The sequence below is a fragment of the Oryza glaberrima genome, chromosome 2 (genome assembly GCF_000147395.1).
Source record: "Oryza glaberrima chromosome 2, OglaRS2, whole genome shotgun sequence".
Taxonomy (NCBI): Eukaryota; Viridiplantae; Streptophyta; class Magnoliopsida; order Poales; family Poaceae; genus Oryza; species Oryza glaberrima.
In genome coordinates this window covers 29,011,403-29,033,885 of record NC_068327.1, presented here as the reverse complement: position 1 = coordinate 29,033,885, position 22,483 = coordinate 29,011,403, and the positions used below count along the sequence as shown (strand labels likewise).

The window sequence follows — 22,483 nt, the reverse complement described above, 5'->3', positions numbered from 1 at the left end:
CTCAGAATCAGGAACTCATCCAGACAGTTTAGCTTTTCGTTTATATTTTGAGAAACTATAGCGGTAGAATTCAGAAAATGGAACCTGTTTGGGGAGCTTCTACCAGTTGCAAGTTCTTCTAGAATCAGAAGCTTCAGATTCTAATAAGCTACCAGCTACGAATCACCTGGTTCTTGGAATTTCAAGCTCCTCTAAATTTTAAGCTTCAGATTCTAAATGAATTTCAAGCTTTTCTTTTTGACTGTGAGAAAACATGCAGCTACCAAAACTCCTCAATACAGGCCCTTTCAGATTCGTTTCAGGAGCTAGGCCAGTGACTTTGAAGCCTACCAAAACTCCTCAAAACAGGCCCGTTCTATGCAATCTGGGCCGCGCCCATTCCCCTACGGCCCACGAATCGGCCTCGTGAGGCCCGCCGTGACAAACTGACACGGTGACAGTATAAGGGGCTCGCATCCGACAGACACAGCGACTCCTCCCTCTGGTTGTTCCCACCCTCCCTCTCGCACGCACGGACGTCGGCGACTCCGGTGTCCCCTTCCCGACCACCGCCGCCGCCGCCGCCCACCTCCTCCTCCGGCGGACGCGGGGGATGGCGGAGAGGGGATCGAGGGGCTTCTCCGCGGCCTCCAAGGGGAAGGCCATCGCGTCCAAGAAAGGTGTCGCCGCGCTCCCGTTCGCCCCCTCTGAAACTTCATTTCTCTCTCTCTCTCTCTCTCTCTCTCTCTCTGTTCGGCGTATGATATCTCCTTGTCGTTGCTGTCTCTCGGCTCTCGGTCACGGTCACGGTGGTATAGCTCGCTCGGCGAGACGGTGGTTCGGATTTACCGGTGGGGATCGGTACAGTACGGGACCAATGGCAGGGGGCTAGGGTTTATGGCTTTATGCTGTGCGGAGGGTTTTTTCGCTTTGTAGTGTGGCTATTAAAGGCATGGACTTATGTAATCGTGGGGGCTTATGATTTGGGTTATGCTCGATTTGCGCGGTATTCGGTGGAATGGCAGATATGTATTGTATGGCAATGCCGTTTTGCGCTTGGGGGATATGCTCTTTTCCAGAGAGGAGAGGGGAAAGACAGTCCTTTCATCAAATAGTGTGACAGAAATTTGTTAAAAGTAAAGCAAAGATATATAAGCGATTGCATTGTTGGTTAGAATACATTTATAAACGATTGCATTGTGAGGCAGCCCTCTGGGCAGAAAATCTAAAGATTGAGGATCGACATGTAATTTCTGTATGGAAACAGATTTTCTCTTCCCATCTAGACTCTAAACTTATTGTAACGAACTCTATTTCTCTCCCATATGCAATGACAAATTCAGGTGGGGAATCCCCCCCCCCCCCCCCCGGTGAGTTAGTAAAAAAAAAAAAACTATAGCTGGCTCACATGGTGTTAGACTTCTTAAACATACTGACAGCTTTGTGATCCATTGTCTCAAATGTGGACGCTGAGCACGCTCACCGCTTCTTAATTAATTGTCTCGCAGCTCTTCCTTGGTTGTCCCGCGTGTTTTTATTGTCTCATATATATATATGGCTTCATTTTGACCATAATCTCAGAAAGGTAGTTAATTTCCCTGTCCGTCCTTTCTAGATATAGTTTTAGGTAGTTAGTTTTGTCCTCAAATAGATGCCCTTTTAAGGTTTTCTATGTAATGTTTTCCTGTAATACCACTGTTATAAGTAATTGGCATGAGTTCCGTACTGCCAATGCTATTCAGTTCATTTATTCCTAAATCTAAGTGCCAACCTCAATTAATGGTTTGATTAAGAGAATGCAGCGCCGTGTAACCAGAATGTCGAGAGATAGGTTAGTTAATTGCTATGAGGGGTAATGTTTACACATTTATCAGGAGTAAAAGATGTATTAGTCTCTGGAATGGATGTGAAAATGACATCCTTTGGCGAATGGAGGGAGTTGCTCAAGGCGTGAATGTAATAGATAAAACAGAGTAGTGCGCTTTAGAATAATTTTACAGAGCAGCTCATGTAGTTGCTCACTGCTGAAGAGACCCTTATTGTTATTGGCGATCAATTGTATGACAGGTTTTGGTGCTTAGGTTTCAGTTAATGAAGAAATGTTTTCATTTTGGTACACCACAAATATTGTGAAACATTGGTTTTCTTAGATCTACCCTTGTTTCTGTGGGTTATACTCTCTTGGTAAAGGATGTTTCTATGATGGAGTATTGCCTAAGAAGTAAATTAGAATTGAATAATTGATGCATGCACACTTTTGTCTGCTGAGAGGGATCATTGCAACTAATGCTGTCATGCAATACGCTGCACCATCTATTGTGTAATTTTGTGATCCTGTTAAGTGTTGATTTTTATATATGTTTTTCAAAACATGCGCTGTAGATTTTGTGATTTCGAACTAATAATCTGACAGATCTACCAATGAATGTTTTTACAGGTTCACTTAGGCAAAACAGCTCTGCCAATATCCCGCATGTTAATATTGATTCCGATTCTGATTCTGAAGGTAACAGTACTTCCGATTTTCATGCTACAGACAATCCGCTCTATAAATTCTTTAAAACCAGCAAATGTATTTTTAGCACGTCATTCTGGACATGCCAATAAGGGCACTGTTATGTGCGAGCATAGCCATGTCCTAGGTTGTCCCACTTTCCATGAACTTTCACTGTGTTGAGGTAACTTGGCTCATGGCTGAATATCTATATGGTAACTCTCTAACATGTTGATGTGCACATGATATGCCACTTGAATAATCAACAATTCACAAACTCAGCACAGGTAGATGAATTGGTACCGCATCATGCTACCCACAGCCATTGTGATAAAAATATGAGAAATTCACTCCATTGTAGGAGAAACACGAACAAGCTAGAAATTCATTCATCAAATTCAAGTCCATTATAATGGATACATCATACATGCAATGGCTTCTATAACTGATTTAAGCGCATTATCATATGGAAATAAATATGGCACATAGTAATACATTATACCTAAATCCTACTTTTAGAAACAAGATATATCATTTTGCTTTCAGCTAACCGCATGTTAATTTCCCTACGACTACTAATCTGACTACTGTAGCATTTCTTTTCCCCTTGTTGACCGCAAGCTCCAATATGTCCATCACATGCCGTATCAGACATGTTCAATGTTCTCTCATAAAGTATCTATTTCACTTTTCCTGGCAACCTTCACATTGTTGATCAAACTACTGCATGGAAAATGTTCTTCGAGGAATATATACCATGTTTTAGGGTTTTTTTTTTCATTTACTGAAGCTAGACGATGTAGTTGATACATGATTGCAGTTACACTTGATCTGAATGCACATACTGCTTTTAGTGTGATGTTATGCTGATTGCTATCCAATTGCGACTCATGTATGTGCATATAACTGGTTAATGATGGAGCTGCCTATGCCATAATTGCTATTCAATATTTTGAGAAGATAAAATTATTGGGACAAATGTGGCAGTTGAATGGCACTTGAAATATGAGTAATATGATGACACTATTTTAACCCCGTGGCCATCATTTATCACTGCATGCGCTTAGGTTTCGTGGAAGAACTGCCTCGTGTCAACTCTAAAACAAATGGGAAGGCTGCATCTGAGAGCCTAAAAACTGGCGGGAAGGCCTCATCTAAAGGTATATAGATACACATTTTACTCTTTTTTGCTTCTAAAGCTGCTGATATCTTTCAAATCTGCAATGGCTCAAAGTGCCAGGGCCAAGGGTCCTACTTTTCTGTGGCTCTTGAATTTATTTCTTTCATGTGCTATTTTATTAGTGTTAAGCTCTATTTTCTTTTCCTTTTTAGGACAAACTGGCAAAGGAGGGAATGCTGGCAAAGGTGGAAAGGGTTCTGCATCAGCTCGAGTTTCTGCAAAGTCTGATGCAGAGCTAAAGCTTGAGCTCGGTCAGCCTCCAACTATGAAATACCATAAATGCAGCTTTCTGTTTGTCCTTTCTATACTGAATGAATAGTTTGATAGTAAACATGACAATTTCTGTTATAGTAGTAAGCTGTTTAGTTGAAAAGTTTTATGTAATGAAATTTGGAAAACCATTCTCAATGAAGGTTTTTATATTTTGACATCATTATGAATGACAGACATATTATCTCCAAGAGCTTTTACTCTACAGAAAAAATGCAAGCCAATCTCTGCTTCCTTTCCCATATGAAAAGTATCTAAATCTTCTACCTGGTTGCAGATATGCCTCCAAACTCTTGCATTTTAATGAATTGTGAAGTAGCAGAACTATTGCAAGAAATTCATGAGCATATGGCTATCTTATCAGAGGATCCAAAGATCAAAATTCCAGAGTAAGAATTTAGAAACCTTATGTTTTTGTGTTGTAGTTTTATCTCACTAGTCATTCTTTATGTTGTTTGCAAGTCTTTTACCTGTTTGGCTACTCGTTTACTCTGTTTCTTCTGCAGGTCATTTGATAAGGCTTTCCAATATGTGAAAGAAGGAAATCAGTTTTCCACCGCACAGTCTGTGAAACAAGTCCTAGAGTATCCTTTAATTTGATTCGAGCTTGGCATATTAATATATATTAACTGTACAACGATTTAATTTTAATCAAGCAAGCTAATTGGTTCTTCAGTTCCTTGACTAGTATACGCAGCCCTCTTAGAAAATATGGTGTTAGTGATGGAGAGGTCTGTAACCCCTAAATGCCCTTCTCTCCTTTATAATCTATTATAGCATTCTAAAACAGTTTGGCACATATTGCAGATGTGCTTGATAGCGAACGTTGGACCTGAGACCATTGAAGAGGTTTATGCGCTAGTACCATCCCTGAAGGTCAGCCTTTTTCTTTCTAATTTCAGTCCTGGGTTATCTAAACTTATTAGCAACTAACGCCTCCAAAATCCTTTATTATCAATAGGCCACTAGATCACTCAACGAAAGTCCCATCATGGAGGCTCTCACTGCGCTTGCTGACATAAAAGCTGCTAAGTGAATCTCCAGTGAAGCTATGCCGGTAATCCCTGTGGAGATTTTTTGTTAGCCATACGTCTCTATCCTGATTATTCACCTTATCGATCTCAGTTGCCTTCTGAATCTTAAACAGATATGTTGTGGATCAAGAAATGGAGATTCGCAACTTGCGTTTGTCTTTGATGTTCTGAATGTTTTGTCAAATCAGGTTGCGCTGTGTATGCAAAAAAAACGACCAAGTGCCATGTGCACTTTACTTATCTAGGTCTGATAGGTTGAACCTGAGTTCAGAGACTACCGTATCTAACTGCAAATGTTGCTAGAAATGGCTGAAGTAGCCTACTCAGAATTGCTAATTGCTACCCTTGGGGTAACTGGCTTAAACAATGAGATGGTTCTTTTGGGGTTTTTAGCCTCTACTTGTCTGTTTACTTACGGTGCAAGTGGCCGCTCTAGTTGATCAGTAGTAAGTTCTGAAAGTTGATGTTTCCCTGGCGGCAGATGCGTTTCGCTGCTTGTTTCAGGCTTTCAGCGCGATGCGTACGTCGCGCAATTGAAGGGGAAATAATCGACAAAACTTTGTCGCAATAATTGCTTGTTCTAAATTATAGAGTTGATCTTTTATCCGGACAGTTTCTGGTTGAATGCCTGGGCCGAGCGACAGTTGCTGAAAACATCTACCATTTCGGCGTTGATGAGCGAGACACCTGAGGTGTGCAGCATGTGCTTCACTCATCGAAGATCAAAGCAATCATTATATAGACCTGTTTGGCTGTATCAACACGAAGAACAAAACAAATTTTACTGCACCGCTGTACTAGCAAGCAATCAACCTCGAAAACTCACCCCGCACACACCAGCAAAAGCTGTCTGCTGTATGCACGGTTTAACAGTAACAGCTTTGACGGTTTCATTGGCTGATGAGCCACGTCACTCTCACGCCGTTTGCGTGGGGTGGTCGAACGGCAGCGGGCTCACGGCGTCGCTGAGCGGGCCGGCGTGCCGGAACCCGTACGCCCTGAGCACCTGGTCGTCGGCGAAGCTGAGCGCACGGCGGATGCCCTCGTCGCAGCTCTTCCCCGTGTAGTGCTCGTTCCGGTGGCCGCTGCACGGCTGGCATCCGGTGAAGTGCGTCACGAACGGGCGCCGCCACCCGCTCACCCCGCTCTCCGCCAGCCCGGCGCCCGCCAGCGCGGCGTCCCTCGCCGCCGCGTACGACGCGTGCTCCGCCTCCGCGTGCCGCCTCCGCAGCGGCGCCGCCCCGCGCTCCATCGCCTCGTACCGCTCCGTGATGTTGCCGAGCCTCCCCGCGATCTCCAGCCAGTACCCCTCGAAGTAGTAGTCGCTCTCTAGGTACACCTTGTCCCGCCACGGGCTGCCGCTCTGCAGCAGCATGTACACGAGCGCCGACTGGTCGTCGGACTCGTTGAACACCTTGTCCTTGAAGGTGGAGGTGAGCACGGCGCCCCAGTGCTGGTACTCCGGCGAGTCCGGCCCCATGGCGGCCCACGCGTCCATGAAGTCGAGCGACCACTGGCAGTTGCGGATGAGGAACACGCCGGCGTTGAGGCTGGTCCACGACCTGGACTCGTACACTAGGTGCGGCCAGCCATGGGCGACGAAGTTGTGGTCGCGGTACCGGCTCAGCGGGAGGCGGAAGTCCATGTCGGTGAGCACCGCGTCGGAGTCCACCCACCACACCCACTCCGCCTCCGGGTGGGCGACCATGGCGGCCCGCACCACCGGGATCTTCGCCCAGTACCTGTCCATCGACGGCCGGAGGAGCGCCGTGTTGTACAGCAGCTGCACGCCGTTGAGCCGGCAGTAATCCAGCTTGTTCTTCAGCAGCCGCGTCAGCAAGCTGTCCCCCGCCGGCGACCCGCACGGCTCCGGCTGCGACCCGGACACCATCAGCACGCGCTCGCCGCCGCCTCCAGCCAGCTCCGGGTGCGCGCGGAGCCACTCGGCGCGCTTCTCGTCCCACCCGACGATGGGCCGGTCGATGGTGTACGCCACCCCCGGGTCGTCGTAGAACGTTCGCCCGCCGCCGAGCCGGTCGACCTCACCGCTCCCCACGCCGGACGACGGAGACGACGAGGAGGAGAAGGGCGAGGCGAGCGTGAGCAGCAGCACGGACCCCAGCACGGCGCCGGCGGTGAAGAGGGCCGCGTCGGCGAGCCTCCCCCTGCTGGCGCGCGGCGGCATCGTCGACTGTCGGTGGTGCCTCAGCCCGCGCCTCCATGGGGGGTGAAGATGCCGCGCGCCCGTCGTCGCACGCATGGCGCACGCTGGGCACTGACACGCGGGGCGAGAGCCGGAGGTGGAGGAAGCGTACGAGGCCTCGCGCAGCCGTGCCGTGCGCAAGGGGGCGGAAGCTCGAGTAGAAACCAAAGGAGGAGAAAGCTCGGGAGGAAGAAGCCAAGGGAGAAAGAGAGGTTTTAGCGGAGCGGGGCGGGGACGAGCGGGTGGTTGGGCCGCGGCGTGCGTCCAAAATCCCAAAAATGGGCGTCGCCTCGCGCGTGTAGCTCGCGCAGGCGGAGCGGAGCGGGCGTGCGTGACGAGACCGACGAGATCACGAGAGACGGCCGCTGGGTTGGTGCGCGTTTTGGCTACCCAAGCCACGCGCGAGATGGCCGTGACATGCAGAAAACGGCGTGTGTTCTGCGCGTGGATTCGTGTCCCAAGCTTCCACTTCCAACTGGACGTGTCTCCATGTCATGGTCTAGAAGGGGAAGGGGCATCACGTCATGGGACAGTGCAAACATCCAAAGACAACTCGGGGCTGGGCACTCGGGAGGATGTTTGAGAAACAACATTGACTCGCTGTTCAATAAACTACAAACGGAAAGGGAAATGTTCGGCCGCTGCCTTTTGTCTTTTTGCTACCCATTTCTTCGGTTTTTGTCTCAGAAAGTAAAGGAGGTGAGCTGGAAATAGTGTTGCATGCAGAGGAAGCGACAGAAATGCAGAACAGAAAAGAAGGAAGAGAATAGATGAAGAAAAAAAAAACAAAGGAAAAACTGGGGGCGTAGACGTGCGCAGTACATCTCCAGCAGCAGAGCAACGGCCCCGACCGACCTTGCCTTGACAAATGTCGCGCGTTTTGCTGAGTTTCTGCAGAGACGCTGCATGAGCCATCGCCCAGAGCTGAGTTTCTGCAGAGATCCTGTGTGGCATGTGATGAATTCGACAGTGACCAAACATCGGCCAACCAGGAGGCAAGAACGCGGACCAACCCAACGACCCCAAACATCACCTGCGTGTCTGGATCAGAGAAAACGCCTCATCATCAGAATTCAGATGATGTATCGGTTAGGGACAAATATTGTCACGTATTTTTTTACTACGGAGTAAGACGGTTAAGCTTAGTCTTGTCACACTTTTATAGCAAACAAAATGACAAATTAAGTATAGGCAAAGTTAGACAAATAAATAAAGTGTATGACATAGATCAAGTGACTAAGATTTAGACAAAGCAAAGTTATAGCATGAACTGAACACTGTCTACTAAAATTTTGACTTACCTATGATTAGGTGTAGCAAATTTAGTTGCCAATCAAACATATTCTTTGTGATTAACAATTTATCCACCAAACTTTTATATAGATGTCACAACTTATTCAACCTTAATTGTGACAGAGTGAAACCGATAACCTAGCACAACCTAAATCTCGCGCCAGTCACCGACGAACACTGCACGCGCATCTCGCGGTCGGATTCGGATTCGGCGTCGGTCCGGCACTGCAGCTTGGCGGCGGCCATGTGCCCGTGGTGGTGTCGACTGGCGACAGCAGCACGAGATTGCTTTCGGGAGGAGTGGCAGCAAGCCGGCAAGATCTCTCCCCTAGCAGGTAACTTCACTACCCCTTTCCCTTGTATGCCTTGTCGGTTCACCATCAAGTGGTTTGGATGTCAAATCTACTGCAAGAAATGAAGAGAACTGTTAATTTTCGGGTAATAATAATAGTAGTCATCAGATTCCTCCATGATTAATTAGCCCACATGCACGATCCATTTCTATTTTAATTTTTGCCTCTATTGTGGCTTGCAGTAAACCCTTGCATGATACATACGGTGGTGAGAGTGACCGCCTACCTTGTCTATTTTCAGTTCATATTCAAGGAACAGCCTTACATATATTGGCATTGTGTGCTTACAGCTTATTTGGCTGAATCTGGGTGTATAGGCGTATAGTTATTGTCCAAATCATTTTTCCCGACAATAAGTTTATCCAATCTCTTGTATTTTACTCTCTCTCTCTCTCTCTCTCTCTCTCCCTCTCCTGCCTGCTACAGTTGCTTTCTCTGCGCTCGATCGGCACTGTGCAGAAGAAGCTATGTCATTCATTATGCTTATATGCTTGTGTGGCATAAATATTCTGATGAAGTTCACTATCTAAGCTCTAGTGGAGTGCATTATTGAAAATGGACTATCTGTTCTCTCACGAGCGGATATGAAATATTATCCTCCTCGTTCTTATATGCTGAAGAGACAACTCCTAGCGGGTCATTGGCCTTTTCTTCCCACTCGTCTTACAGTCTCGCGATGCTGATAACTTTTCATCAATGTTAGCTATGGTTTAATTAATGAACCACGATCTTGTGCTAAGTACTACTCCTCCATAACAACCAATTCGATCATTCACACCAGAGACTAAATTGATCAACAATGGGGAGCGTACGTACGTGGAGGGTGGGGAAATCCCCAGGAGAAAGCGGCTGAGGCACTTCATAGGCAGGAGCAGCGCGGATGCCATGGCCTCCAGGACGCGTTCCTCCGATCCTTTCGTTATCGTACTTCCGGCGTATCCTCTTCTTTCTTCCCCGGCGGCGTTGCGACGGGGAGCCGCGGCGGCGGCGATCTGTCGTTTCTCACGCCGACGACTGGAGGAAACCTGTGTGAAAATCCCCCCTGGTGTTTGCAACTCTGGGAGCCGTTGGATCACATACGCATGGCGTGGATTGGTCTTTGCGTTTTACAGAAATCACCGTTTCTCCTCTGTTGTGGCCCATGTTTAGAAGTACGTGGGCCGTTCGTGGGCCAGAACCACGTCCAAGAAGATTTTATTGAGGCCTGGAATAAGTTCATCTGAGATCCCTTAACTTGTCAACGAATCCGATTTTCGTTCTTCAACCACAAAACCAGATACAACGGACCCCTCAACTATCAAAACCGGTGCAATATAAGTCCCATAGCGGTTTAGATAGCAGTTTTAGCTTATGTGGCGCCTACGTGGTTAAATTAACCTGGTCTTCATCTGACGTGGAATTGATGTGGCATTTACGTGGCAATTTAATTTAGAAATTAAGAAAAAAAGTGGCCCCACTTGTCAGTTACACTAAAAACATTAATTAAAAAATAGTGGGGCCTACGTGGGCTCCACATATCATTCTCAGCCTCCTTCCTCCTCTTCATCTCTCTCCCCTCTCCTCTCTCTCTCAAGGCGCCGGGGAGGTCCGGCGGCGGCGGCGGCCGGCGACGCGGCGGCGACGACGGGAGCGCTGGCCGGGGTGGGGGGGAACTCCGCAGGTCGCGGGCGGAGCAGAGGGGTGGTCGGAGCGGCAGGTCGCGAGCGGCGGAGGTGGCCGGAGGAGGAGGTCGCCGGCGAGACGGGGAGCTCGCGGATCCGGAGCTGACGCCCGCCGCCGCCGCCGCCGCAGCAATAGCAGCGCTCGCCCGGGAAGGCGCCTCGTCACGCACCAGGCCAACGGCGCCGCTAGTCTGTCAATGGCGACGAGATGAGATGAGAGGAGAGCGTGTATCAAACCATGCGACGACACTGTGTTGGGTAGGTGGTGTCCTCTTCTAGCCATGGATCTGCTCATGTTTTTTATTTCTTTTTCTGAAAATTCTTACTGCAAATACTAGCTTGTTTGGAATGTCTGAATTTCTACTGATCTATACGATGACCGCAAGCAACGGGAGGCGTGCATGTCAATGTCCAGGGCGGAGCGCGCGCACGAGTCGTACGTGGACTACCTCAAGCCCATCATCGCCGACGTGCCCAGCCTGAGGGAGTTGCTGGAGCGGATACCGGCGCCAGAGGTGGAGCGCCTCCGGACGGGGTGCGGCTCCGGAAAGAAGAGAGGAGTGAGAAGAAGATAGGAGCGAGGATGAGGAAGAAGAGAGAAAAGAAGGGAGGTAAGGCTGACATGTGGGGCCCACGTGGGCCCCACTATTTTAAATTATTTTTTGTGTAGCTGACATGTGGGGCCACGTTTTTTATTATTTTTCTGGGATTGAATTGCCACGTAAGCGCCACGTCAAATGCCACGTGGGATGATGACCAAGTCAAACCAGCCACGTTGGCGCCACGTCAGCCAAAGCCGCCTTCCAAACCGCTGAGGGATCTTGTTTGCACCGGTTTTGATAGTTTAGGGACCGATTGTATCTGGTTTTTTCGTTGAAGGACGCAAATCGGACTCGGTGTAAAGTTAAGGGACCTCAAGTGAACTTATTCCTTGAGGCCTCGAGGGAGGAAGACGCGGCCTGTCGGCAAAAGTCTCATTCCCCATGCATATGCCGAGCTAGCTTTGGTTTATCATATAGTTTACGATTAGGTAGTTTAGCTGTCATGTTTGTGGATTTGCAGTGAACATTTTGCAGTGACAGGTCTACCTTATAGCAAGTTTAGTAGTATAGCTTACTACTAGCTTCAATTTATCTATAGCCAAATCTAATAGTTAATTCATACAATAGTTGATTACTATACTATTAATATATGGTCCCACCTGTCATACACACACTGCATCTTAGAGTCCGTCCTGCAGCTGACTACAAATCTGTAGCCCGCTTCTCTTATCTCTCATCTTTTATCTCATTAAAATATGTTATAGCTGACTAATAGCCTGCTATTGTACCTGCTCTTATATCTGTCAATCCATAACTCTAAGAGCAGGTACAATAGCAGGCTATAAGCCAGCTGCAAACATATTTTAAGGAGATAAATAAATAGAGAGAAGAGCAGTGTGCTACAAATTTGTAGCCACCTGTAGCACGGACTCCAAGACACAGTGTGTGTATGACAGGTGGGATCAGGTATTAATAGTGTAGAATGTAACTATTGTGTGAATGAGCTATTAGATTGGCTATAGATGAATTAGAGCCAGTAGTTGGCTATACTATTGGACTTGCTCTAAGAGGAGTAAGAGGAGCAGCCAAACTGTGATTAATTATTAAATGAATACAGGATACTGATTGCCTTGCCCCATCCTTTGTCAATCCTGTATTGTACTCATATCCTTCTTAATTGTTGCCTACTACCGTGGCTTTTCTGTGTTAAAGAAGCTGTACCATTTTCTATTGGCTACTGCCTTGTAGGCTGTGTGGTATAAAGAAGTCGATGGAGTTCATTGCCTAAGCTTCAGTTGAGTGACCACACCACGGTTTACCAAACCATTTAGGGTAGGGTTACTGCCACCGCACGGTTTAACGGTTACCGCGGTAATCACGCGGTTACCGTGTGGTAAAAACCTAAGAAATTTACCGTACGTGATAACCATAATAACCACACGATTTTGTAAATCCTAGTGAGAAACCATCTCGTCGTATTTCTGAAGAGACAACTCCAAGCAGATAATCGCCTTCTCCTCTCCAGTCTTCAGACAAACTCGTGATGTCGATAACTTTTTGGGATTGCTATATGTCATTCGAATAAACTTTAGGGATGAAATCTTACAGATTTTGGACCATTGGATCCATGCCAAGATTTGTGCATCGGCTTCTCTCCTCCAACTCCGGCGGGCTCCTCTTCTTCTCCGGCGCCGGTGACACCCCAACTCCAGGGAGCATATGGATTAGGGTTTGGGGTTGGGATGAGGGTAGGAGGGGGGTTGGGGGAGAGGGAAAAGGGGGTTTCCTCGGGGCTTAGAGGGATGGCCGTGGGCGGCGGAGGACCGGCGGTGGGCGGTGGACTTCATCGGGCGGTGAGGTGGCGGCGGCGCCGCCGAAGCCGCGAGGATGGAGGAGGGCGGTGGGACGGCGTCGACGGCGGGAGGCAGAGCAAGAGTGCGGTTAGGAGGCGACGGGCGGTGGTTGCGGATCCGGCGGCGGGGAGCCGCTGGAGACGGGGAAGATGGCGGGGCGGGGGGAAGGGGGAGGGGGCTTGCCGGGAAGGGGGAGGCTCACCGGCGCTGTTGACTCTTTCCAGCCAGCCGGCGAGGCGGGCGGTGGCGGCGGGGAATCGTGCGAGGACGGGAGGAGGAGTGGTGGCGGCGATCTGAACGGGGGATGAGGAGAGGAGTTAGGGTTATGGGGGTTTGCACGAATCTTAAAGCATATTCAATGGTCTAAAATTCGAATGATAGGATGTGAGATTTTCTGTCACAAGATATATAGACAGCCCCGTAACTTTTGAGCCAGTGTTGTTTAGGGCTGATAAATCGCCTTCTCGTGCCCTTCAATATCTGCCAGGAGTATTTAATTGCACATATGATGCGTCTTTGGTTCATTGATCTCTCTTTCGTGATTATGCAGGATTAAGCTTTCTATCGATAGTGGATTGGTCAGAATCTGTCAACATCAGCCTGATCACATTCAGGTTGTTGAGGGTGATGCTACCATGGAAAGGGTGGACGATGACGAAGACGGAATGGCTGCTCGAGAGTCAATCTTTTTTACAGTAATTGATACCCCTCTCGTTTTCATCTATGGAGTGTTTCTTGGGTTCTCACTCTTGCTACCTTAGCGTGCTTGGAAAGATTATTGCTTCATGTCACACCTGAGCCTTATTATCTACAGTTAGCTTAGATCATATACTGCCACCTTATTATCTTTTTTTTTGGGTAGAAGATAAATATTTAAATGTGAAAACTGTATTGTTTTGATCATTGCTGATGGAAGCATCCTTTGTTTTGTAGGGATGGAATCAAAATTCAGTTCCAGGCGGCGTCTTGAACATCTTCATCTGCGTTGCTTTGATCTTAATATCTCTTGTCATAGTCGCGATGGCATTAAAGGAGCTTGAAAATGATAGTACTCCTACATGTTTCGAACAGTTGTCGTTTGGCTGAGTCTAGTGTCACGACCTGAATATTATTAAGTCCAAGGTTATAAAAGAATTGTGAATTAATTAATTATGATTGCTACCTCACTGGACATTGACTCTATGTTGGAGTTCTGTAGCCAGTGGCGAAGGAATAGGAATAGGAGTATCACACATTTAACTATTCAATTACATATGCAGTAAAAGAACATGCTTCGCTGAAAATTTTTTGGATGGAAAATTTTCGGACCTGTGTCCCAATGCACCAGGGAAACACAACGTGACTTCGCCCCCTGATTCTGACATCGATCATCGGTGGATCTAAGGTGCATTGTTTTTCAGTTTTTCACAAGCGATTCTGTCGAAATGAATTACTAGCAGTAGGTCAAACCAAGCATGTTAGTTTTACTATATCTTAAATGAAACTTGGTTGGCCTAATTTTTTCGCCGACATAAAAAAGAAAAGTATATACATGTGGAGACAAAAAAAAAGAGAGAGAGAGGCTCGTGTATGAATTTTTAAGTAGTAAATATAATCCTGGACTATCATATCTGTAATGTTCTATTATCCTTTAGTGAGGATTACCCTGCAGTTTAAGAGATACTAACATGTCACCTGGACAGGCTGTAGTAATAGTAAATTTCTATCTATAAACCTAAATATGCAATACTTCCTTTGTTTCAGAATAAGTTCATTTTTAGCTACTCTCTTTTATCTCAAAATAAGTTTATTTTAATGATTATACTAGAATTTATGAAGGTAAAAAATAAATACATTAAAAATATATAAGAAGTGAAATAATTGTACGAAGATATGATAAAGTCAGAGTATCTGGTATATTTAAGATATGTGAAAAATAAACATATTCTGAAACGGCGAGGGTACTAAATTATTTCTGGACCCGTGGACCATACAAAGCATTGATCTGTAGACTGTACCCTAGACCTGTGCAATTCAGTTTCCTCGAGCAATTTCAGAGCTGCTCCTCTTGGAATTCATCAATTCAACACCGGCCAAATTCATCCTTTCGTTCCAACGCACACTTTGCCCTGAAAAAAAAAAAAAAAAAACTTCCAGCGTCGTTTGGTAGGCGCACCTGACGCCTGAAGATTTATGATGGCCCGGCCCGATAAGCGAGGCCGCGCGCATGTGGCCGCTGTACTCGTTGCCGCGCAGGCGCATGTGCGGCCGTAGTACCTCGCCGCGCGCCTGCGCCGGGCCGTGCCGCTGCCGGTGGCGACGGTGCTCGCGCGCACGCGAATCGTGCGGCTCCTACGCCGCTGTGCGCCACCGTCAGTTCAGATCCGGTCTCGAAGTTGTTAAACAAGGCATTAGCGTGATACTAGCATGCATATCCCCTTGACCTCTCGAAGCAAATCTATGCAGAAAGTGTTTCCTTTTACTATTATACATGGAGATCAGAAAACAACGTCTACTTGGAAAGGATTACTACTCTTCTTGATCATAGATTGTATCAGAATCGGTATCTGATCTCGTGTATTTTCATTTTCCTCAAAAGAGAATGATTTTTCTTTCTTCTAATACATCGCTTGCTGGGATTAAATGATATCTATGTCCCTGAGTAGTCATCGTGAGGTAATATACCCTGTATTGATGATTTGATTTGTGATACCAGGATTTTTCTACCGTTGAGCTGCCGGGAGGAATCATAAATGAGGTAATATACCCTGTAAGTTGTAAAAACCCATACTACAATGTTAAATTTTAGTACTCCCACCATTTCAAAATAATATATGACATATTTTGTTTTGTTAGGGTAAAATTTTGATCAATAATTACTCTATTATAATGTAGATTTTGTGAAATAAAATTGATGCTATTAGATTCTTCTTCAAAAGTATGATTATAATTTTGTGAAGCAATGGTTAGCCAAAGTCTAAACTTAACAAAATAAATACACCCTATATTTTGCAATGGAGGGACTACATTGTTTTTCTTATTGGCATCAAAATAAAATGGTAGGATTTCAAACCGAAATCCTAATGCCAAATGCTGTAACTAATATTCTAGCAGTCCACATTAAACCATTAGGTTTTCATTTATATTCGGATCAAACAACGCGAATGCATCCTAAGTGCCAAATACCCATATTCTGCATGACACAAAATTTCAGTCTCAGGGTGTGTTTAGTTCACGCTAAAATTGAAAGTTTGATTGAAATTGAAACGATGTGACAGAAAAGTTAAAAGTTTGTGTGTGTAGGAAAGTTTTGATGTGATGAAAAAGTAAAAGTTTGAAGAAAAAGTTGTAACTAAACCCGGCAATATGCATATGATACTATCATCTTTTTGGAGCATGACTTGCAACAGGCAAAGAATTTGAAACTGATTTTATCGGTATTTGAAAAGCTATCTGCCCTAAAAATAAATTTTCACAAGAGTGAATTATTTTGCTTTGGTCAGGCAAAGGAATGTTATGAACAATATTATGATATTTTTGGTTGTAAGTTAAGTACCTTTCCTTTTAAATACCTTGGAATTCCGATGCATTTTAGGAAGCTTTCTAATAAAGATTGAGAACTTATTGAAGAGAGAATTGAGAAAAAAGCTTATTAGTTGGAAAGGCAAGCATTTATCTGTTGGTGGTAGACTGGTGTTGATTAATTCTGTTCTTTCAAGTTTAGCCATGTTTATGATATCTTTTTTTAGGTGCTGAAAGGGGTTCTTCGTAAAATTGATTATTATAGATCGCGATTTTTTTGGCAAGGGGATGACCATAAGAAAAAATACAGGCTCACTAGGTGGGATGTTGTTTGTCAACCAAAGGACCAAGGGGGTCTTGGGATTCATAATTTGGAGATACAAAATAAATGTCTTTTAAGTAATGGTTGTTTAAGTTAATTAATGAGGAAGGGGTTTGACATGATTTATTGAAGAGGAAATATCTTTATAATAAATCTATAACCCAAGTTGACAGGAAACAAGGTGATTCCTATTTTTGGTCTGGTCTTATGAATGTCAAAAGTACTTTTTTAAATATGGGTTCTTGGATTGTCAATAATGGGGTGAAAGTGCATCTAGACCCCTAATGATTTTGGTGATTAATTACAATGCAATTAGAGAGGACTAACATTTTTATTTAAGCAAATGTGAAGGTTGTTATGTCCTCAATGAGTTAGCGTAATGCATATCCCGCCGAGTACGTTGATGTGTGTGATGTGGCAAATGAGCAAATGGTATATTGTACCTTTTTCTTTCGTTTGAGTCAATAGGAATGCTGCACTATTAAGAGGGATGATGCATTGACATATGAGGAGTGATCAAAGTGCTCAAAATCAATTTTTTTTAAAAAAAGTGTTTCTCCTCAGTTTGGTGTGTTCTGGAAATTTTCGGAGTTTTCTGAAAGCCATTTTCGGACTTTCCGAAAATGCACAGAACCAATTTTCGCTTCTAGGAATTTTCGGATATGTCCGAAAAACATTTTCGGACTTTCCGAAAATGACTGTGAAGGCAAATGTGGTTCTGTTTATTTTCGGACTTTTCCGAAATTGATTTTTGGAGTTTCCGAAACACTTCAGCAAAGTCAAAAATCGCTTCTGTATATTTTTGGACTTGTCCAAAAGGAATTTTCGGACTTTTCCAAAAACATCCAGAACTATGTTTTGTAGTACTGGAAATTTTCGGACTTATCCGAAAAGTTTTCGGGATGTCTGAAAAATCTTTCGTTAACTTTGTTATTGGTGCTGAGCTGGAATTTTCGGACATGTCCGAAAATCTTTCAAAATATCCGAAAATCTCAATTATTGTGCATAATGGGCAAAATCTGGGTTGTGGCTATAAATAGCCCCCTTCCCTCACTTGTGAGGGCTGATATTTCCATTCCAATCATTTGTGCCCTTAGTTTGCTCTCTCTCTAGCACTTTTGAGTCTTGCTTTCTTGTTTCCCCTCTCACCCGTGTTTGATTTGGTTTTGGTGTGTGTGTGAGAGTTGTGGATTCGAGTTTGTGTGAGTGCTTGTTGTTGACTTCGTGAAGATTTGTGAGCACTTGCATCATCTCTGGGAGTTCTTTGCTTCATTTGTTACTCTTGGAGGTTGAGAACTCCTAGGCGGCTAGGTGTCGCTCCCGAGCCACCGATCTACTTGTGGTTGGCCGAGAGAAGTTTGTGAAGGTCGGATCTCACCTCCGAAAGGGAAGAGATACCCTTAGTGGAAGGAGGAGTGCTTAGTGCAACATCTTGAGGAAAGGGTTAGCTAAGACCCGGCTCTTAGTGAGCTCCTCAACGGAGAGTAGAATCCCCTCAAGGATTCGAACTTCGGGAACAACTTCGTGAGCTTCATCTTTGGTGACTTTACTTCCTCCCTTTCCACTAGCTTTGCTTGTTTGAGCCGCTATAGGTCTAGTTGCTGTTTGTGCTAGCATATTCTTGTTGTAGGCAACTAGATCTAGGTTTTACTTTGCTATTTGTGCTGACTCCGAAAATTTTTGGATATATCCGAAAATTTCGGAAATATCCGAAAATTACTGCTTCCGCTTTTAATTGAATTTTTGAATTAGCCTATTCACCCCCCTCTAGGCCTAATTGACACTTTCAATTGGTATCAGAGCCTAATCTCCTAATTAGGCTTAACCGCTTGGAGAGATCATGTCGGGCCAAGCGAGGGATGGGAACGATGGTGATAAGGGAGCTAAGATCCCTTATGACTATCCCCCTACATCTACATCTTATGTGAGTACCTATAGTGGCAAAGCTCCGTACTTCAATGGTACGGACTATGCCACTTGGAAGCATAAGATGAAGATGCATTTGAAGTCTATTAACACATCTATTTGGAGAATAGTCGAAAAAGGCTATGTTTTGCAGAATCCTGAGGATCCCACCAAGGAGGACAACGAGAACGAGCACAAGAACGCTCAAGCCGCTAATGCAATACTTAGCGCCTTGAGTGGAAGTGAGTTCAACCGTGTGGATGGCATTGAGAGTGCCAAAGTGATTTGGGACACGCTTCGGAACTTGCATGAAGATAGTGTTCGTGAGTCTAAGGTGGAGATCCTCAAGGGGCAATTTGAGAGATTTGTGATGTTGGATGGTGAGAGCCCAAGCGACATGTACGACCGGTTGAGCAAGATTGTCAATGAGATCAAGGGACTTGGCTCCAAGGACATGACCGATGAGGTTATGATCAAGAAGATGGTTCGAGCAATCACTCCAAGGAACTCTACCTTGGTGACCATCATTCATGAGCGTCCGGACTACAAGACTCTCACACCTCATGATTTGCTCGGATGCATCCTTGCCCATGACATGCTCGTGCAAGAGTCCAAGGATGTCATCCAATACATCAACCAAAGCTCAACCGCAAGCATCAAGAAGGAAGACTTGGCTTTGAAGGCAAAGGAAGAAGAAGAAGAGAACCGCAAGAGCAAGAGCAAGGCGGAGATCGATGATGAAGAGATGGCTCTCTTCGTCAAGAAGTTCGGCAAGTTCATGAGGCGAAGCGGCTTCTTCAAGGGAGGATCTTCCAAGCACTACTCCAACAAGTCAAGTGGAAGACACTCCGCAAGAGTGTGCTACGTGTGCAAAGAGCCCGGGCACATCATTGCGGATTGCCCCCACCTCAAGGATGGTTCCCATATCAAGGAAGATAAGAAGAAGAGTGAGAAGAAGGATGAGAAGAAGGAGAAGCACAAGCATAGCAAGAGGGAACACTATGGCCAAGCTCACCTTGGGATGATCTTCGGCTCCGACTCCGAGTCAAGCTCAAGTGATGAAGGAGTCGCCACGTTCGCCATCAAGCCTTCATCACCACCGAGACTCTTCGATTACTCAAGTGATGAGGATGCTCCCGTTTGCCTCATGGCAAAGGAGCCTATGGTACCTTCTCCTCTCAAGTCATTTAATGTTGATCTTGTTAGTGATCACTCAAGTGATGAGGTATGCTTTGTTCAAGAGTGAGGTATGCTTTGTCCAAGCCATCCACTCTCTCTTGGACAAAGCATACCTCACTCTTGAAGAGAAGTTCGAAATCTTAAAGAATAGTGTCTCTCTCCCTAGCGAGCCATCTTGTTCCAAAATTGTCCCAAGCAATGAACCATGTGTGAGATGCAAAGATATTGATATTGAAGCTTGTGCTACTAACTCTATTTCTTTGAGTGCTTTGCAAAAGCAAAATGAGAAGCTTATGGGACTCCTTCACAATGGCCTACTTAAGTGCCATATGGGTAGTAAGGCCCTAAAGGAGTACCTAAGCTATCAAAGGGACAACTTCAACCATGAGGGTCTTGGGTATGTTCCTCCACCAAAAGGAAAGGTGGACAAGAGTGTGATGATCAAGAGGCCCCAAGGTCTTAGCAATTTTGTTAAGGCCAAAAGTATCATTCCTAATGATTATGCTTCACATTGTTCTTTTGATGCATCTTATGTTCTTAGGAAGAATGCTAGTGGTCGTGTTGTTGCTAAGTATGTAGGCCCAAGGGGCAAGAATATTTCTATCAAGAGAGTACTTTGGGTGCCTAAGGCACTTGTTACTAACATGAAAGGACCCAAGCAAGTATGGGTACCTAAAACTAGAAATTGATCTCTTGTAGGAATATGTTTCCGTAGGAAGAAGTTGGGTGACTGATAGTGGATGCACCAATCACATGACCGGAGAAGAATCAATGTTTTCAACTCTTGATCCAAATGGCACTTCACAAGATAACATAGTCTTCGGGGACGATGGAAAGGGAAAGGTTATGGGATTGGGTAAGATTGCAATCTCTAATGATCTTTCCATTGCCAACGTTCTCTAGGTAAAATCTCTAAACTACAATCTTTTGTCCGTTTCTCAATTATGTTCTATGGGTTACAATTGTCTTTTTACCGATGTTGATGTGACTGTCTATAGAAGGAATGATTCCTCCGTAGTCTTTAAGGGTGTTCTCAAGGGAAAGCTTTACCTTGTGGATTTTTCCTCAAGTAAAGCCAAACATGAGACATGCTTAGTGGCTAAGTCCAACACGGGGTGGCTTTGGCATCGGAGGCTAGCCCATGTTGGTATGAGGAATCTTCACAAGCTTCTAAAGCACGATCACATCCTTGGACTAACAAATGTTCAATTTGAGAAAGATAGGGTGTGTAGCGCATGTCAAGCCGGCAAACAAATTGGAGCACATCACCCCGTCAAGAATATGATGACCACTACAAGACCGTTGGAGCTTCTCCACATGGACCTCTTCGGACCAATTGCTTATCTAAGCTTTGGAGGTAACAAATATGATCTTGTTATTGTTGATGACTTTTCACGCTTCACGTGGGTGTTCTTTTTGCATGACAAGAGTGAGACACAAGCTATCTTCAAGAAGTTTGCAAGAAGAGCACAAAACGAGTTCGACCTCAAGATCAAGAATATTCGAAGCGACAATGGCAAGGAGTTCAAGAACACGTGCATCGAGAGTTTCCTTGATGAAGAAGGCATCAAGCATGAGTTCTCGGCTCCATATTCATCTCAACAAAATGGAGTAGCCGAGAGGAAGAATAGGACTCTCATTGAGATGGCGAGGACCATGTTGGATGAGTATAAGACATCAGACCGTTTTTGGGCCGAAGCCGTCAACACCGCATGCCACGCCATCAACCGCCTTTATCTTCACCGCCTTCTTAAGAAGACTCCCTATGAGCTTCTTACCGGTAACAAACCAAATGTCTCTTACTTTCGTGTTTTCGGTAGTAAGTGTTACATTCTTAATAAGAAGGCTAGATCCTCTAAGTTCGCTCCTAAAGTGGATGAGGGATTCTTGCTTGGGTATGGGTCAAATGAATGCGCATACCGCGTTTTCAACAAAACCTCCGGTATTGTTGAGATCGCGCGTGATGTGACATTTGATGAAACTAATGGTTCTCAAGTAGAGCAAGTTGACTCACATGTGTTAGGTGAAGAGGAGGATCCGAGCGAAGCAATCAAAAGATTGGCTCTTGGGGACGTACGTCCTAGGGAGCCACAACAAGGAGCCTCTTCCTCAACACAAGAGGAGCCACCTACATCAACCCAAGCCGACGATCCCTCTACTTCAAGCTTGGATCAAGGTGAAGAAGGTGAGCAAGTGCCACCCTCACCGATCAACTTAGCTCGCCCCAGAATCCACCAAAGCATCCAAAGAGATCATCTCACCGACAACATCTTAGGAGACATCAACAAGGGAGTATCCACTCGTTCTCGTATCGCAAATTTTTGTGAGCATTACTCGTTTGTGTCTTCTCTTGAACCTCTAAGGGTGGAAGAAGCTCTTAATGATCTGGATTGGGTGATGGCGATGCAAGAGGAGTTGAACAATTTCACCCGGAATGAAGTGTGGACTTTGGTGGAGTGACCTCGGCAAAATGTGATTGGCACAAAGTGGATCTTCCGCAACAAGCAAGACGAGGCCGGGGTCGTAATAAGGAACAAGGCGAGGTTAGTGGCGCAAGGGTTCACCCAAATCGAAGGATTAGATTTCGGTGAAACTTTTGCGCCGGTAGCTAGACTTGAGTCGATTCGCATATTGCTTGCTTTTGCTACTAACCTCAATTTTAAGCTATATCAAATGGATGTCAAAAGCGCCTTCCTCAGCGGGCCGATCAACGA

The 22,483-nt window shown here is 45.4% G+C and overlaps 3 protein-coding genes across 3 annotated transcripts; 2 read left to right on the top strand and 1 right to left on the bottom strand.

Annotated features, from left to right (window-relative positions):
- The first annotated feature begins 473 nt into the window (after window positions 1-473).
- Window positions 474-5,356, top strand: LOC127763414 (DNA-directed RNA polymerase II subunit 4-like). The gene is made up of 10 exons (XM_052288107.1): window positions 474-659; window positions 2,417-2,485; window positions 3,541-3,633; window positions 3,806-3,904; window positions 4,201-4,312; window positions 4,430-4,507; window positions 4,621-4,654; window positions 4,731-4,799; window positions 4,885-4,980; window positions 5,071-5,356. Exons 1-9 carry the CDS (start codon window positions 593-595, stop codon window positions 4,957-4,959), a joined length of 696 nt encoding a protein of 231 aa, XP_052144067.1. The 5' UTR covers window positions 474-592; the 3' UTR covers window positions 4,960-4,980; window positions 5,071-5,356.
- Window positions 5,357-5,717: 361 nt separating this feature from the next.
- On the bottom strand, window positions 5,718-7,574 carry LOC127763413 (probable glycosyltransferase 7). Its single transcript, XM_052288105.1, has one exon. It carries the CDS (start codon window positions 7,215-7,217, stop codon window positions 5,874-5,876), a length of 1,344 nt encoding a protein of 447 aa, XP_052144065.1. The 5' UTR covers window positions 7,218-7,574; the 3' UTR covers window positions 5,718-5,873.
- Window positions 7,575-9,605: 2,031 nt separating this feature from the next.
- Window positions 9,606-13,832, top strand: LOC127762647 (uncharacterized). The gene is made up of 4 exons (XM_052287122.1): window positions 9,606-9,618; window positions 10,854-11,078; window positions 13,413-13,557; window positions 13,796-13,832. Exons 1-4 carry the CDS (start codon window positions 9,606-9,608, stop codon window positions 13,830-13,832), a joined length of 420 nt encoding a protein of 139 aa, XP_052143082.1.
- The last annotated feature ends 8,651 nt before the right edge of the window (window positions 13,833-22,483 follow it).